Consider the following 18469-nt stretch of genomic DNA (forward strand, 5'->3'; position numbering starts at 1 on the left):
CGGCAGCAGGAGGACCCATCTAATGCTTCTTCCTGCTCCATCCTAGCATCACTGTCCCCTGATAACTTTTTGATGGCCTCCCTTGGACTTTGACCTTCCCTTACATCATAACCTTGGAACCACATCCTCAGCAATTCTCACCTCCACACTGATACCCTCGTGATTATCTGGCGTCTTTAACCTTTTCCCTTGATTTGTTCTTAATCTGTGGTCTATGTTTGAGACTCCCTGAAAGAGATCTTGCCTTTTCCATGGACTGCTCTGTTGTTGGTCTGCTTGACTGTGATGATGATGTCCACTTTAGCACTGCTCTCTGTGTCTGGCAGGTCATTACCAGCTTCCTCTAAGTCCCCTCAGTCCTTTATTTGAATGTCATCTTTCACTTGCTCCTTCCTCTAGATAAAACTCTTTCTGGGTCTCACTTTTCTTCACCTTCTACAGTCTCTCTAAAATCTCTCATTTCTTGTCAGTCCTCATAGCCAGAACCCTCTTCCTTAATTCACATGATTTCACAGCCTTCCTCCATCCCACTTCTGTCTGCTCTTGCACATATTCCCTGCAGAGTGCTACTCTAAATCATTTTCTTAACTCTCCATTTTTTCCTCTTGTTTCCCAGCACCTACTGACTCCACTTCATCAAATACTAGCTCCTCTTTTCACCTTTCAGACCCTTCCCTAGGTGATCATTTTCACCCTCCATCATCCTTAAGCCTTTGACATTGCCTTGCTTTCTCCCATATAGGCCTTCTGCGTGCAAAAATTTGCCATAAAGGGCTGTTCTCTGCTTCTTTAAGAAGGCACTCAGCTCTCAGGTTTCTCACCCTGCCTAAGCAGAATGACTCCTCTTCCTTCCATCCTTCCCTTCTTCAGCACCAGCTTGGAAAACGGAGTTGTACCATGGCCTGCCCACATTGGGACACTCAGAATAAAAATATTGGAACTCATGAAAAGTGTGAAGTGAAACTGGCTTCATAACAACAGCCAAATCATTTCACTTTGAATGAGAACATCCATGCAGATGGATGGAGATGAAATTTAAGCACTCTGCATCACACTTATACTTCCAGGTAATCTAGATTACTTCTGCAGGCATCCATGTTTAAAAAAAAAAAAAAAAAAAAAAAAAAGAACACCACATCATGGTCAATTCTTAGCAGCTTCTTGTGCCTGGCTGTTATATGTCTTTCCTTTTTCTGCCTGTAGGCACTTCTTGGCAGGGTTCATCTCATTTCTCCTGCTGTACAACAGCCAGAAGAACACAATCTCAATTTCAGTGGGGCTCTGGCGGCACCAGCACCGGGTGGCAGTACCCCATCCAAACACTGCAAGGGGAATTGGCATGAGTTTTCTGGCAAGAGGAGAAGAGGCTGCCTGAAGGGAAACCGCTGTTGCAAGTAGAATGCAAAACTCAGTATTTCCTCATACTTGGGATGCTTGGCACAGAAGTTATGAAAATAAAGGACAATCAACTCTTTTCTAGGGAAATGGGTACAAAGATAATTTACATGGAAAATCTTTTCATAAAACCATTTCCCCCATGAGAATGTTGGCATTTAAATGCATTTTGAAAGCAAAGAAAAATGCTTAAATCGTTCTCTGCTGCCAGGCAGGAACACTGCATTTCAGATTTGTCTCAAGAACTTCCTGAGCAAGGGGGTTTGACGTGTTAACTTCACTCTTAGTTGTGGTTAACTCCTGCTAAGTGCCAATATTGCTATGAGTCTATTGATTGCTTTTCAGGCTGCAAAACAGAGGAATGTTTGGATTATCCTCACTCTTAATAAACCGCACGCCAATTGAAATGGAGATAAGATTATTGCAGACCAAGTCTTCTGAAGTAAAATATGCAGAAAATGATTCTCATTTCTTTTCCATGAGAGGATACTGAAGCACTCATTATGATTCAATCAGTTGAATATTTGGCTGCCTCACCTGGCTTTTGCTGTCTTGAGTGAATGGTTGATAAATGGTGTAAAACTGGAAAAACTAGATCTTTGCTAATTAATTTTGCCAGTAGCTAGATGGTTAACCAAAGGAATCTGTTGCATTCAACACTGATTTCCAATGGGTCCATTAGAGCCAAACATTTTCCAAAGTGTTTCAAAATTGAAGTGGTAGCAGTTTAGACATAGGGCAAACAGGAACTAGGAAAACTGCCCACCAGAGATGCTCCAAATCTCTAAGAGGTCAATCAAATATAAAGGTATTGCCTCTTGTTCAGTAAATCCCTCAGCTGTAGGCCACTGCTGGTCAGACGAGTAGTGCAGGGAACAATCACAGAATCTACATTTGCTCTATTCTTATCCTCTTCCTTAGGCATCAGCCTTTGGCTAATGCCAAAAACTGGACACCAGTCTAGGTGAAACTGGTGTGTGATATAAAATAGACATTTCTGTGGCTGTGATGTGAGTCACCACCAGACAGAGAAGCTGCTCTGGTTACCCAATTTCAGTAGAAATTAATTTGTTCTCTCTGTACACAGCTAGGGGAGGTATCAATGCTTCCTACCCATGTCCTCTAGGAAAATGATCTACATGAACTTGCAGCAAAGATACCTGAAACCAAACTGCACCTTTCTGTCCTGTAAAAGAGGACCATGAATATAGACTGTCCTGACTCAAACAACCCCTGAATCATCCAAAGATGGCAGCTGTCCTTCCTGCTGAACTACCACCGATGAAAGCCAAGGGAGATTCCGTGGTTTTAGTCAAGAACTGTTCAGTATGAAATCTCATCCTAAGTACATCCATAAAGCAACTAGACAAAGCTTGCCAGCTTCACGTTGCCTAACTAAACATGATCTAGCATGAGCACGAGTAGACTTAAGCAACACTGTGTGTCTAAGGACAAAGCACTGAGGAAGCTCCTTCTTGTGCGGACCATTGCTGTGCAGCATCCTGGTAACACGGGTGACTGCAGACACCCTCATCCATCCTCTGTTACTCTGCGATGGCCTCACAGAGAACTGTTTGCTGTTTAATGTCCGAGACACTTATCCCTGAGGCACTGTGGGGTTTGGGTCCATGCTATCCAAAGGCTTCCTGCTACTGCAGCACGACGACTGTAGTTATGAGCTTACACCTCAGTACAGGAGCTCTCAACACTGCTAGTTAGCAGTGGTGTGGGCACCAGAGAGAGCTTTAATGGGAGCTCGTGTGAGACCAAGATTGCCAAGAGGCAATCGAACAGACCATAGCATCACAATTGGCCGTGCGGGGATCATGCTGACCAGCTCCCAACCCACTGATACGCAGGGACTGTGCTCAGACCATTCCCTCTTCCCACTCCTTAGTTTCCTAGTAATTCTGAAGAAAGTCAGTAGCATCTCCAGGGACACAATGATTCTTGTTCTTGGTACAAAGATTTTTGACTCTGATGTGTCTTAGGCGATGATACTTTTGTTTAATTAGATTGTGCCCAGACCAGACAGGCTGGGACCATTTAAGACTCCCGAGTTTGAGGTTTAATGGCCTGAGGGACTGTCATGATGATCCAGAAGGATTTCCTCTGCAAAATGGGGAGTAGAGAGGACAGATTTCAAGCCCTCAAATCCAAAGGACGTTGTAAAAATTATCTTTTATTCTAGTTCGCTTTCAAGGCATTAAGCCCCACCTTCTGGTGAATGTCTAAATTGCAGGAAGAGACAAGGCTATAGACTAAGTAAAAAATGGTGATTTTTTACAAGACAATAGCACTTAAGTAGACAAATGCCTTAAATATACTTGCAATATTTTAGGGGAATTAACTGATCTCCACCAAAGTGTCAACAAAAAGGTTTTAAAGTACATCACAATGTTTTATTTCAAGCAGTTTTAATGTGTTGCCTTCCATTTTCATCACTCAGTGTAAACTGTCATACTGTAAAATAAACTTTATGCTTCAACTATTCCTAATCAAAACATTTTGGAATGCCGTGTTGCACAAAACCTCTCAGTATTTTGATTTTTAATTTTTTTTGAAGCAAACAAAAATACACCCTGAAATGTTAAACTTTCTCTAAGGACAGTGAATGCTTCCCAGGCCACCTCTCTTTCGTGCACACTGCCATAGGTGCAGACCCAACAGGTACTGCCGATATAGGGTTCCCTGGCTTGTCAGCAAATGAGCTGGAAACATCAGTGGGCTAATTTTGCTCCACAGGTCTCAGAAAGGGGCTGCGTACACGTACTGGGAAGAAAGATGGGAACAGAAGGGAGAAGCAGGAACTGTGAGCGTGGTAGCTCTCTTTTCAGGCAGCCGCTAGTACAGATCTTGGTGCAGAAGAGATCAGTGGCTTCAGGACCCCGGCAAAAGGCCTGCTGCTGTTTGAGGGGACGTGTCACCTCCCTGCGGCAGGGACGTGATGGCAGGGGTGGCAGGTAGACGGGTATGGAGGGGGTAGAAGAGGCTCCTTCGCATGAAGATGTCAGAGATTGCTTTGACATTTGTGAGGGTGAAGAAAATGTAAAAAGGAGGATGAAGAGCAAGAAAAGGAGGAGGAGGAGAAGAAAAAGGAGGAGGAAGAGAAGGAGAAGGAAGGGGAAGAAGATGAGGGAAGAGGAAGAGGGAGGGGAGAGAAGCAGGAGAGAGAAGAAGAAAAAAATTCTTTTATTACTATCCTTGAGTGTAACATATTAAGTAACAATTTTTTTTCCACAGGAGAATGGTGTCCTAATATACTCAGGTGTTATCTTGGCCGAGCCCACAAGAGACCTGTTGTGACAATTTACGTTTTGCCAGGGCCATAGCACGGGCACCTTACACTCTCAGCAGCGGTGTCAATTTTCCATTGACAGCACAGTGCCCGAATTCAGCCACGGTGTTTGCATGGGCTGTTTGACAGTGAAGGGGTGGAGATGACACAGAGGCAGGAGCAGGGGAGGAGAGAGAGAGAGGCTGGGGTGACCATTTGGCTGTCACCCATGCACCCATGTCACTTCTGCACAGCAGAAGTCAGCAGATGCACAGGGACAAGAGGCTCAGGACATGCCTGGGGTATGGCCCACACCTCACCTCTAGCAAGGGTGGTGGTGGTGGCAGGCCAGCAGCTTTGGGAGCCCCCACTGTCTGCATGCTGTCCTGCATCGGGGCTGTCACCCTGCTCCTGCAGCGGGGACCAGGGCTTACAGATGCCAAGGGTTTGCAATTCGTTTTGCAACACTGCTGCAGATGGTGACAGCTCATCGCATCTGTGTGCGCTAAATCCTGCCCACCAGGTGAATCAGTTCCTGAGTAACTGGGTGGCACGAAGCAGGAACTGTTTGAATGGGAAGTACAAACAGAATCACAGGACCACAGAGTGGCTGGGGTGGCAGGGACCTCTGGAGGTCATCTGGCCCATCCTTCCTGCTCAAGCAGGGCTACCGGGAGACACTTGCTCAGGACCTTGTCCAGGTGGCTTTTGAAGATCTCCAAGGAGGGAGAGCCCACAACCTCTCTGTCCATTGAAACACCATTGAAATAATAGCTCAAGGCCCATCTAACCCACTACCCAAGTAGCTTTACCTTGCTTTTAAGCAGTTCTCTTTCTCTTCTAATTGATGGCAGTGAACACGCACAGCTGAAAACTGCCCTATAACCATCAAAGGTCTAACCACAGACAGGGGCAAGGGATGACTCTAGAGAGATGTGGAAGAGCATGAGAAAACTGGGAGATAACCCAAGAGGTGTCTGTCTCACTCAAAATCTCACCACTGCCAAGCCTCTTGGAAACACCATAGAAAATGAATCTTTTAAGGAGGGATTGGAAGCAGACTTCGATGTTACAGGGCCCTCCTCTAGGTACGCAGGGCTATGAAGGAGAAAACTCAGTGGAGAGTAATCCTCCCAGTAGGTGCAACAATCTTAATGTGTTAAATCAGATACCTGGAAAACCAGGGGAAAAAAAGACTGACGAGCTGCTGAGTTAAGACGGCTTGAGTTCGTGCGCTGTCTGCAGTGCCTGTCCTTTTTGAATATTGTTTCTGGCACATACGTCTTTCTGGCACATCTGCCAGGTTGTTGCAGTGCTCTTACAAGGTGAGGGGTTTGTTCTAGGCTCTCCATATCCACGGTACAACCACACAATGTGAAATGACAAACAAAGCCGCACCCTTGGGAACAGTGTATTTTCATGAGCCACAAGTTTATAGTGTCTCGAAAACGGATTTTCAAGATGAATCAGTCTTCCTTCAGCTAGCAAATGAAAGATAGATGGCTGGGGTGTGCCAAGATGATACTTGGAAGTAGTAGCAATTAAAAAGACGTTATCCAACTTCTGGCCCAGTCTGTGTATAATACACACACACAATGTCAGCTCATCACGAGGTGTTTTCTTTTTTCCGCTTCTGCTCCTAAAAGGCCTGGAACTCTCTGTTCTTATGCCAAAAAAGGGAAAATAATTAAAGCTAGACAATTTCAAAGGTAATTCTGATGTGTTTTTTGGAAGGTAGCAGAAGGCATGGATCCAGCCACCCTGTGGGATGCTGGGGCTGTCCATTACATTACACATGGCTGTAGGCTGCACTGTCTGGTGCCTGAGTGAACGGGCTTTGCCCTCACCACTCCTCTCCTTCTCTCAGTGCTTCTTTTCCCAGACATAGCAGACCCACACTGAGGAGAAAAATTTCCTTCTGGCTAATCACCTCCAGTGGTTTCCATGTTGTTTCCTTCTAACTGCTCAATTTCCAGGAGCAGGCCACCTTTTCCAGGTTGTACCCTGCCTATTAGCAGCGCGTGGTGAAGGAGAACGCTCTTGGTAAATAAACACTTCCCTTATTGGAGAAGCTGGAAGATGTGGGCAAATGAGTCACAGTGCTGCGGGGAGCTGATGGATGGTCCTGTGGTGCAGGAAATTGCACTCAGCTCTGTGGGACTGGCCAACGTGCAAGCAGATGCCGCATGATGCCTTAGATACAGAGCCCAGTGTGGAACACAGACTGTGCTACTGGGGGGCTGACTGGAGGGCTTGGAATGATCCCAGCGGCACCACAAGCAATTACAGCTGTACATTGTTCATCAAGTGACTCTGGAGGAGAATTTAGCTCTGGAAGGTCTCCAGCCTGGCTCTGTGGTTCTCATGCATGTGTATCTCAAAATGCATACACATAGAATTCATTTGGAGATGCAATCTTCCCAAAATTATTCCTCTGGGCATCTGATACAAACCAGTTGCTCACTGACAGACCAGAGCAGAGCAATTAGTCATAGCATAATGGGCTTCACCAAAGTAAGATAGTTGTTTTTTTTTTTTTCTCTTCAAACATCATTAAAAGAAGGAAATGGAAGTATCAGCACCAGGAGCTGTTGCCAGCCTGTGATGTCAAGCAGTAGCAAAACATGGCTAGTGCTGGGAGTGCTACACAACAGTCTAACTGACTGCTTGCAGAGAAAAAATGGGATGAAAGAGACAGAAAAAAGAGTAAGAGGAGGGATTAAACGAGCACAGTCCTCAAACAAAGCAGGAAGAAGAAAATGTGGACAAAAAACAGTTCATCATCTCACCTTAAGTACCCATGGTACCTCAGCTGGAGGTAAATAAGAAACACTCAGAGACGTGTTCTGAATTACCACAGTTGATTTCATAAATGGCTTACACCAAAGTCATGTGAGTTACTGCAAGGGAAATCAGGGTTTGAACTTGCAGCATGTTGTAGTTATCTACTTTGTGGCAGCTGCCTGAGGTTTTTTTCTGCCCTTTTTTTTTTCTTTTTTTTTTTTTTTTCTCTGCAGTTCCCCAAATGATATGAGGAAAGTGCCTCCAAGAAAAGAAGCTGAAGACGTCGTATTTGACACTGAAGTAAGGATATGCAATAACTAATAAGTAAATAGCAGCTGATGTGTCCTCAGTTCGCTTACTGCAGTCTATTTGCTCCTTTCTTTCAATTTGAGATATCTTTGTTGCAAGAAAAGAGCATTCATACTGAACTATAGGCAAGAAAAAGGCATTTTACTTTGCATTCACATCCTGTCTTTTTGTTTGTTTGTGTGTTTAGAAAGCCTTGAGGTTCTCTGCTCAGTTTTGCCGAGGAAAGTGCTCTGTTCCTGGTTCACAGTGTTAGCTTTTCCGGCAGATTCATTGGAGAAAGTGGGGGAGGGGCTGGGATTTCGATAAAAGGCTTATCACTGATTACTATATCAACAGCATGAGAGATTAAACCTCTTCCTCTAAGAATTATTAAGCACTGTAATCCCGCAACACTACTGTTCCTCCACTCCTCATTTCCTAGTAAACATACATCATGCCCAAAAGATAGTGCCTTAACACAGTCCTCATACATCACAGAGTGCAGCCCACTTTCTCCCCGCTGGTATTGGCAGTCTCAATAAGGAGGTACGTGTGCTGGGGAGTGATGCTTCAAGTAGTTTCCATAATATTAAGTTTGGATTTTGTCCCATCTGTACCATGCCCCAGATCCAAGAGGGAAACCACAACCTGGAGTGATTTTCCCCATGTAATGCATGAAAAGGAATAGCAGCTAAACTTGAGCACTGCCTAGCTCCATAAGCCCCTCTACCCAGCAAAGCAAAGGCCATCCCACAGGACAGCTCACCTGCTATCACTGAATCAGGTGTGGTCTTTGCGTGGTTCAAGTATAGATCTTGTACAGAAGGTCATTTCATATGACCAGGTGTCTTGGCATGAGGGCTCCTGAATAACCTGAACACACACTTCTGGCCAGAAATATGCCAGGGTAGCTGCTGACCTCAACAGTGGTAGAAACATATTCTTGTTCCTTCACCTGACTCAACAGCAGGGTGCAAGGCTTCATGAGCAGAGATGAGAGGCCAGCTAAAGGCCTGATCCAGAGAGATGCTGAGGACCTGAAGCTCTCTCTAGGATTCAGTGGGAAGCTCCAGCTAAGATGTCCAAAGCTGGATATGACCCAGGTCTAGATGCCTGACAGATTGAACACCCAAGTGCCCTGTTCAGGTTGGGAAGGCCTAGCCTGAAAGTAAACAGAGAACTAACTGCAGGGCCAGGCTGCGGCCCTGCTCTGCCGCACGTCTTCTGACATTGCTCCAAGTCAGTCATCCTGTGCTGCTGCGGGGACCCCACGGGCCTCGCTGCTTTCTGTGGCTTGCCTGATGAGCATATGGATCATCTCTTTCCCTTAAAGCCTCCTCATAAACAACCAGTCGGAATACTGGGAATAAAATCAGAAAGCAGAGCCTGGAGGGAGCTGTCTGCCAAAGCGCTCACTCTCGCTCTCCCAGGTCACGCCGGGACAGCTGCAGTTAGCTCTGCAGCACAGCAAGTTAAATTGCTCACAGATTTGTCTGCACATAGCTGCTTCAGAACTGATTGCTTAGAAGGAAAACAGTTTAACAAGCAGTGAAAAGCAGCATACATCTCTTTAAACAACGGGCTTTACTGCCACTTGTGTGAAGGCCTGCTGCATCTATCTCCTCTGCAATGTCCCAAAGCGCTGCTGTGGGCATAAGCCACTTTCTGTCCCTGTGGACAGGCCTGTCACACTCTCAGGACAGCCTGTGGAGGTCATGGTCAACAGGTCCAGCCCAGGGATACCTCGCAGGGCCCAGCCCCAGCCCCACACTTTGAAAGGTGCCCCAAAGCCATTGATGAACAACTGGAGGAGAAGCAGAGAGCTTAGCCATTCTCACTGCAGTAACCTCTTAAATGAATGCCAAGAGTGGTCTTAAGGGGTGACAGGCACCCTCAATCATTTCATGTATGAAGCACTGAGCCTGCACACATGCCATTCAAGATGTCCAGGTATGAAGTGAGTTACACCAGTAGCACCCTGTCAACGGAAAGCACAGTAAACAGTAAAGAAGTTTTTATTCTTCTCAGCCTCAGCCCAGCTCAAGGCTAACCATCAGCTTTATCTGCAATCACAACAGTGTGTCAGGAAATCATGCTGTCATGCTAAGGCAGCAGCAAAGAGTTTCGCTTGGTTTTCACCAGGCTGCTGCTTTTCAGACTTAGCCAAACAGAGGAAAACAATCCTAAAGACAGATGTTTCCCTCTTGTTCTCATGGCCTTCACTACTCTCTAGATTGAATAAGAGCCTGCTTTCATTCACCGATAAATGTGAAGACTTTTTGCAAAAGTAAGAGGCAAGGAGGACCACGTGCTATGTACGCTGATGTCCTTGATCTTTTCCCCTTATTTGATGAGTTTCATGCTGTAGTCATTCTTCAAAATCTAGTTCAGAGAAGGAACAGCTAGAGGCCTGAATGTTTTACATGCAACATTCATTGTCTCAGCAAGAATGTTGCAAGCACCAACAGATGGAAGTGCTGCAGGAACAGGACACCTCAGAAGACTGCAGCTTGGGCTCTGTTATCTGCTCATATCTGACTTACATCTGAATTATCTGCTCAGCATAATTTTAGCAAGGAAGAAGTGGCAGGACAGACAGAGCACTGGCTGACAGACATGGCTTCCCATGTGGCTGGACAGAAAAAAGCTGCTGACCAGACAGACAGAAAGAGGTGACCAGCCAAACTGCTGCTGGGGAAGCTTTCACATCACATCTCTTTTCCGTTAGAAGAACCAGATCCAGCAGGAACTGAGGATTTTGGAATGGAATTACAAACCAAGGAGACATCAAGTCATCAGTAAGTGGGGATGAGCAGCCTAGTCACTGGAAGAAATGAATTCATGACTATTTACTATAACTAAGTACTATAACCTAGCTGTGCTAAAGGATATGCCTAAACAATAAGCTTTAGTAAAGCATACTTTTCCAGTGATTACACTGTTATGCTATCATGCTGTAAGATTTGAAAGATGTTTTTATTGTAACAAGCTACAGCGATACAGCTGAAGGACAGCTGTGTTCTTCAACACAACCCATGAAAGCCTGCTTTTTTTTGCTTCTTTTTTTTTTTTTACAGTAAAAAATAGTCAGATGCCCTGCATTAGAAAGACAGGAGAGACGTCGAGAGCACCCCCATAACCTTAACAACTGCTTTGACACTTTTCAGATCAAACAAAGGACTCTGTTTTTCTCAGCTTGAAAGGTACTGTCCATGACACTTTGATAGATGAGATTTCACCCCCCACTCACACAAAGTCTCTTCCCACAGCAAACACAGACTGGCATAAGGTAAAAGAGGTTGCTTAATTTTCTTCCATGAGTTTTCATTTCTGTTAAGTAGATGGTAACTGTTATAGTCACCCCTTTCCTAATATTTCTTGTTCCACCAGGAAATTTTGTCGAAGTAGTAACATTAAGATGAGTATTTAAAGACTGGGTCCGTGCTATCACTGGAAAAGGTGGGATATGAATAAATATGCTGAAAATGTAACTAATTTTAGCTAGATCCTGTACATGACATTGGAAGAACATTGTTCTTGAAAAGCTACATTTGACACAAGCACTTCTACCCCCTTTAAATAACCTTCAAATTCTTCATTAATTCTGTAGGTCAAACAGCAAGCAAAATAAGTCCATGGCACATATAAAACTTTGGGGATCAAACCTAGTTGCTGTTACATGATGGGAAAATTGTTAGTGAGAATATTAGGATAACTTTACATTTTTTAAAAAATAGAAAGCAGCCAGGGTTTTTTAATGCTATTTTAAAAGAACAGCACTTAGATTTTACTTAAGCACAAGGAAATGCAAGAATTGGTTGCCTGTACCATCTGACGTCTGCCATGCTGTGTGAGCACTGTGATCAGTGGTTAATCACAGCACTCTTATTCTTCAGGCTTTATGCATGTATACTTAGAGATGCATGTATCCAGTCACACCGCAGCCTGCTGGTTATTACCCCAAAGCTTCTGCATAGATTGTAACAACTTCTGGCTCAGAATATAAAACATTATGTTTTCTTCCTTAGCAAAAGCAATTTTTAAATGTTTTTGCTTTCAGCTGGGTAGTATCAGTCTGTGGCAGCTCATTATTCAGCAATGCTGGCATCACATGTAGTCAGGCTATAAACCTGATCAGAGAAGAGAGACATCAAACACAACCTCATAACTTTGTGTGTTGTATGATGTTTACAAATTTAACTTTGCAAGTTTAATCTTAACACCATTTGAACGACTTGATTTATATTCCAGCTTCACACGCACTGATACCAGCGTTAGTTACCCAGGAGGCATCAGGCTGTTAACAGATCCTAAGCCACCTGTGGAGCTGAAGAAAATGTTGGGCAACTGTGCCTCACTGGGACCTGAGTAAATGCTGTCATCATTTACCTAAAATTCTAATTTCTTATAGATCATCCCAAAATGGAATTATACTTTTTGTAACTTAAATGAAATTTGAACTGTCATTCATCCACAAGCAGAGTATCAGTTCTCTGGACTATATTTCCTTTTCACAAAATCCTAAACTATATAGGAGTCCGAGCAGATCTATTCGATGTGGACCATTCTATCTATTTGAAGAGGGTTTCAAAATAAATTCTAGTTACTAGTTGTTATCAAAGACTGTTCTGCGTGTATTAATTAGGGGAAAAAAGTCCATTGTATTTTGTGTGATACTGAGCTAAAAAGTAATCAACAAGATGGCAGGAAAATGAGAAAGCAAAAGGTTACAGTTCTGAACCCAAGAAAAACATTGCTATTGTTGTATTTTTAGAGCAGTCAGAAACATCCAGGTATGTCAGCATCCTGACACATTTATTCATGATAGCGTAGAATGATAGCTCAGCCAAAGGGCATCAAAGAATGTACTATACTGTAATTAAGGCCATATTCGTAGGCTTTTTTGTTTTCAAATCAAATTGAATAAAATTAATAAAAAGAAGACAGAAGCAGAATGGCAGATATATTACAAATAAGGGAACATTAATGGAATTTTCAAACAAGGATGTCCAGCTCTTACTGAAGTGTGCCACCGTTTGATCAGAAGTTTAAATGCATTTAAGTTCATTTGGGCAATAAAGCTAACCTCAGGGCAGTAGAAAGAGTGCAATTTTTAGTAAATGGCAATGACATAGATAGATTTATGATGTTATGAGAATACCAGTACTAAAATGAACTACTAATAATATAATAATACTAAAACGAATAAATTGTATGGTTGTATTTTAATGACCAGAAACAACCAAAAAAAGTTGTAAACTTACTCGTAAGTCCCCCTTGTGTAATATGAAATTTCAGGGGTCTGGGCTTTTATTTTTATTTTTTTTCCATTTTTCATTAGAAAATCTATAAGATGACTGTTGCAACAACACAGAACCAAGAGAGTTCTGACTGAAACTAGTGAGAAAAAATAGGTTCAGCTTTAAAAAGGAATTATTTAATGTGCTAAAGTAAAATCCTAATGCTAAAGCAGAATATTATCATCCAATAATGTTTATTTAATGCATGTAAATGATCCTTAAAAAACATTTTTTCCTGAATATAACTAAAGTGAAAGAAGTAACCCAAGTTTTATTGTTTGTAGGAAATAACTCTAGTGCAATTGTTTCATTGTGCAAGTGTTAACTAAGGCACTGCTGTCATTTTAATAAATCAGGAAAAAAAAAGTATTCAAAACAGTAGAGTTATAGTATTGTGTTAGGTTTTCCATATTGCTCTATTTACCTATTCAGAATAAAAAGTATAATATATGTTGGTAATAACCTGGTTTAGTAGAAAATGTACCCTGCCAATGGCAGGAGGTTTCAAGTTAGATGATCTTTAAGGTCCCTTCCAACCCAAATAATTCTGTGATTCTCCAATTCTATGATTCTGTGTTCTAAATCTTAGAACTGTCCATTAGAAAAAAATAATAATAACAATAATAAAAAAATCATTATTTCTGTCTCTTGGAAAGCTTTGGCAGTTTTTTTTTTTTTTTTAAACTATCCATCTATTTTTACAAAGGCACTTTGGGAGGTAACATACAATTCTATTATTCATTTAAAATAATAATCTGTGCCTTCAGCTGAACAGCAGTGTCATTTGCTGCCCTCTGGTGTAGCAAAAAAGAAAAATCACTTATAATGGAAATTTAGTGATTGGATTATAGAAACTGAAAAGAAAGGTAACAAATATAATTAAAAATGAAGATGGTAGTGCACTTCTCTTGTAATATTTTCTGTATCAGGTATATCCCACTTATACGTAAAACAAACCATCTCAGCATGAAGCTTTGTATGCTTTTTCCGTAAGGGTCACACTTGGTTCTCTTTCTCTTGAATCATCCATAATTAAAGCACTGTGAGCAAGCCTCTCTCCTTGCTTACACCTGCCATCCTCACAGTTCTCACTGTATTCATAAATACTATCTAAGTCATTTTAGTATTGTATTTTTAACTAAACAGTCATTAAATACTACACATTTATTAGAACTTTTAATTAAAAGTATCAATAAGATAGTACATGTTCTACTATACAAAGTATTTACAAAGACAGGATAGCTGGCAGAACAAGAGCAGGTGAAATTCTTTCTTGCCAAAGCACACCATTATGTTGGAAATAAATTACATTTCTCACACTTCACGCTACCTGAGATTAAGCTACATGAACTCAGGAAAATGAAGGGGAGATCACATTAGGAAGCCAAATTAAAACCATCCAAGACAGCTTGGATGGAAGAAAAACACAATGCAAGCTTTAAGCCATCCTAATAAACAGCATCCTTCATCTTTAAAGGTAGAGTTAGAAAAGAGATGCATCCCAGTGGGCTTGGTAGCTAACTTTATTCTTCAGCTTTACAACACTGAAATGGAAATCAGTTCACTGCCTTCGCTTGGTTTTAAAAAATGATTTGAGATTTAGAAAAGTGCCAAAGACCAGAAATACACTTTTTAGCATATCCAAATTCTATTTAAGTTTGTCTCGAATCCTTAGAAATACTAACTTCCCTTTGGTTTTCTGCATTTCTTAAGAAAGTGCTCGTAATGTTGCACAATCAGAACTTAGTGCAGACTCTCTAAAAACCTTTTCCAGCTGCACTAAGAGAGCCACAAGTTTTACTGAGATCTGAGTGAGCACATGAAGTAGAACCAGCAAGCAAGGTAACTCATCATGTATATAACTTGGACTTGTCCCCGAAGGCTGTTTGGCCTTTATAAGGAAAAAATGGCTAGCAAGAGGGTGTTAATCCCTAGTTATGTGCCCTACACTTGTTGCTCACATTTTATAGTATGAGTACTAAGAATATCCATGGATGGAGGTAACCATTAGCAGCTTATACTAAAAGAATTCTTCTTGAAAATATCTTTAGTTCTAATTGATACAAAGGGGATTAAGTTGCATAGTTTCTGTTTTCCTTCTGTATAAGAGACTAAAGATTTGTCTTCACACAACACTGCACTTCCATCTTCCATCCCAGTAAAACAGCCTCCATATGCTAACTCCATCCTTAGTCTCTGCTCTGAGGCTCAAGATTTTGTCCTCCTCCTCACCCCGCTCCCTGCCACGAGAGAGCTGTAATGTATGTGCGGCAATGAAGAGGAACTACAGCCACGGCACCCTTTTCCACTGAGCACATTGTCCATTTGTATAGGGAAAAGGCAAGTTTCTAAGATTTGGTTTTAGAAGAGTTACATTAAGAAAAGTAACAAGAAACCTGCTTGATTTAAATATGAATTTTGCTCAACATCTGCAAGACTGCATTGCATACCTACTTTTAAGTGCCTGAACTTATCTAAGGAAAATCTTTCAGCCGTATTACTAAGTTTTTAAGGAACAGATGCTGTTCAAATTACCTGCTCCAGCTTGCACATATATTTCAAGCTGTTAAGTCGGCTTTGAAGCACCACATTGTTAAGTCTCCTAAGGATAGCAATTTTAAAGATTAATTACACTTAGAAGTGCAAAATATTAGTTTCTACAGATTATTTCTAGAAATTAATTTCTGGGAATGTGCAGTAGTTCCCCACAAATCTTGCAAGCTGTATTTACTTAGGACCATTTCATCCTTGTCCTCATCTCAGTGTGTGCGACAAAACTGGGAGGAAAAAAAAAAAAAAAATTGAGCTCTTCAGAAAATTGATGTATTGGCTTGAACACAACCACAGGAACTTACGCACTTTTTCTCACATTCTACATTATCTTCAATAGCTTAGTTTTTTAAGTCTCAGTAAAGAGTATGAGAAGTTCATTATTTGGAAGAGATCACTGATTTTAAGAAAATGCCCTGGTAAACTTGCACAGTCTGAATATCACCTCTAAGTTTTACTTTCAGGACTTCCATTAGAATTCAAGATTTATGAAGAAACAGCCTAGTTTGGGTGACTAATCTAAACCAATATCAGTTCTGTTTGTAGTCTGATCTGACATTGTCACCTCAACACCGGTGGGATTTCTAGGCATTTTACTTCAAAGTAATAATGAATAACCCTTATTTTTCTCATTGGAAGGAAACAGAAATTTGTATGTCATTTGGCAAAATGATTTAGCTTTTCCCTAGCCTCCATATCACTGATTGCATACCCACAGTGCCCAACCCCACATCATTATTCACTTGCACGGTGAACCATAGAAAAATTTTTAATTCGATTGCTATAAACATTGGTTAAAAAAATACGCTGCAACAGAGAGGATCAAGATTTGGAAAAGGCAATGTACAGATGAGAAGATGAGACAGAAAAACAGCATACAAAGTAAAGTCACACTGGAGTTTTAAGACCTTGGAGCAATGGATGTACATGGTATCACAGATCACCCCAAAGGCTAACAACAAATCAAACCCTTTTAGAGTCCACGCGCTTCCCCCTCTCCCTCCCCAAAACGTAGCTCTGGCAAGGAAGTACCAAATGGCTAGGCTGGGAAGACGCTATCCGTTAAACACTTGTTGCTTGCACTGCGGACAGCTGTACTGAGCAACTTAATATTGTGTAGCAAACCGTTCCTTTTAGAACCAAACGCTGTTACTAGCACATTACCAAACAAGACGTTAGAAATGCCCACTGAATTTTATTTAAAAAAAAAACAGAGAGGAATTGAACAACTGTGGAACTGAGAGAAACTGTCCGGGAGCAGGCGCTGTCCCAGCACCTCCCCGCCGGCGCGCACGGAGCAGGACGGAGGGACCGGGGGCTGCGAGGCCGGCGGGCGGGCGCTGCGGGGCTGGCTGCGGGCGGGCGGGCGGGCGGCTCCATCCCGGGGCAGGGCAGGGGCCGTGGGCCGGGCTAGGACTCGTCGGGCTTGTCGGCGGGCGGCCCGCAGGGCTGCAGCATCTTCTCCATGAGGTTGAAGCGGACGCGCGCCTTGCTCTCGTTCTCGGCGATGGCGAAGTAGTTGAGCAGGTCGAAGTGGCCCATGTAGGAGCAGTAGGAGTCGCGGTGCTGGTTGACCAGCCACTCCCACTTGGTGGTGTCGGCGTGCCCCGTGCCGATGTACTTGGACTGCAGGTGCTCCAGCTGGCTGTGGATGGTGTACCGGTCCGTCATGGCGCCGCGAGCAATGGCGCCCGGAACCGGCCTCACCGCCCGCCCCGCGCCGCGCCGCGCCCCTTCCGCTCCCCGGGCCCGACGGCAGCCGGGACTTCCCCCCGCCGCCCGCCGACACCGGCGGCGCACTGCGCGCGTGCGCGCCCGCCAAGGCATGCTGGGAGTTGTAGTCCTCTGCCACGGCACGCCCCTCCCGCCCTTAGTCTCACAGAGTCACTGATGTTGTGAAAGCCCTCCAAGATCCTCTGGTCCAACCATCCCCCTACCACCAATGTCACCCACTAAACCATGTCCCTAAGCACCACGTCCAACCCTTCCTTAAACACCCCCAGGGACGGTGACTCCACCACCTCCCTGGGCAACCCGTCCCAATGCCTGACTGCTCTTTCTGAGAAGAAATGTCTCCTCATTTCCAACCTGAACCTCCCCTGGCACAAACTGAGGCCATTCCCTCTGGTCCTATCACTAGTTTCCTGTGAGAAAAGGCCGATCCCCAGCTCTCCACACCTTCCTTTCAGGTAGTTGTAAAGAGTTCCAGGCAGGGCTTCGGAAGTTTCCTCAAGTTATCCGAAATTCAGACAGCCTGTTTAAACAACTGCCCTGTTAGACGGACTCCTTGAAGACTCCCATTGGTTTCCCTGAGATTATTAATATGATTTGAACTTCTGTTTTAATCACTTAAATTCAGTAAGCCAGGCGAGGGTTACAGCTGCAGACCAACAACTATATTACATTGTTATCATGCAGCACATACCTGAGGACCTCGCATTCCCAAGCCAGGCACTAGGCTGAGTCTACCCGAAACTGGCACAACAGCTTTGCACTGTAGGGCCAGGCCTCCAGTTAATTCCTAAAGGAAAAATACAGCTTTGACATGGTAGCTACTGCTTAATTCGCCTATCTGAGAATCAAGTGAACCAAATCTGAATACAAAGTACGTAGAAAACAGGGCATTGGGAATGAAACTGGATAGCCTCTGTCAGTCAGGAGACTTCAGTAAATATGAAAGCAAAATAAATGGAGCCTCTCCTAAAACTCGTGTTTCAGGACACAGTGTTTCCCAGCTCTTGACGTTGTCTCTGTATAAATTACGTCTCATTTTTGCTTTCTAAACAAGTGACACAGGAAGTCTGACTGTGGAGGAAGAGAGCTGTAACAAAAATAGCCACGAGGTGCTATGCGCAAATCAAAACACTATTTTTCA

General features: G+C 43.2%; 1 protein-coding gene across 1 annotated transcript; it reads right to left on the reverse strand.

The window, feature by feature from the left end:
• Window positions 1-16345: 16345 nt before the first annotated feature.
• SF3B5 (splicing factor 3b subunit 5) lies at window positions 16346-17356 on the reverse strand. Its single transcript, XM_080584810.1, has one exon. The coding sequence runs from the start codon at window positions 17263-17265 to the stop codon at window positions 17005-17007; it is 261 nt and encodes an 86-aa protein (XP_080440936.1). The 5' UTR covers window positions 17266-17356; the 3' UTR covers window positions 16346-17004.
• Window positions 17357-18469: the final 1113 nt, after the last annotated feature.

This window comes from Anser brachyrhynchus (genome assembly GCF_964034855.1).
Source record: "Anser brachyrhynchus genome assembly, chromosome: 3".
Taxonomy (NCBI): Eukaryota; Metazoa; Chordata; class Aves; order Anseriformes; family Anatidae; genus Anser; species Anser brachyrhynchus.

Bases quoted from the DNA above. Each gene is read 5' to 3' on its own strand.
- SF3B5 (XM_080584810.1), bottom strand. From the start codon at position 17,265: ATGACGGACCGGTACACCATCCACAGCCAGCTGGAGCACCTGCAGTCC.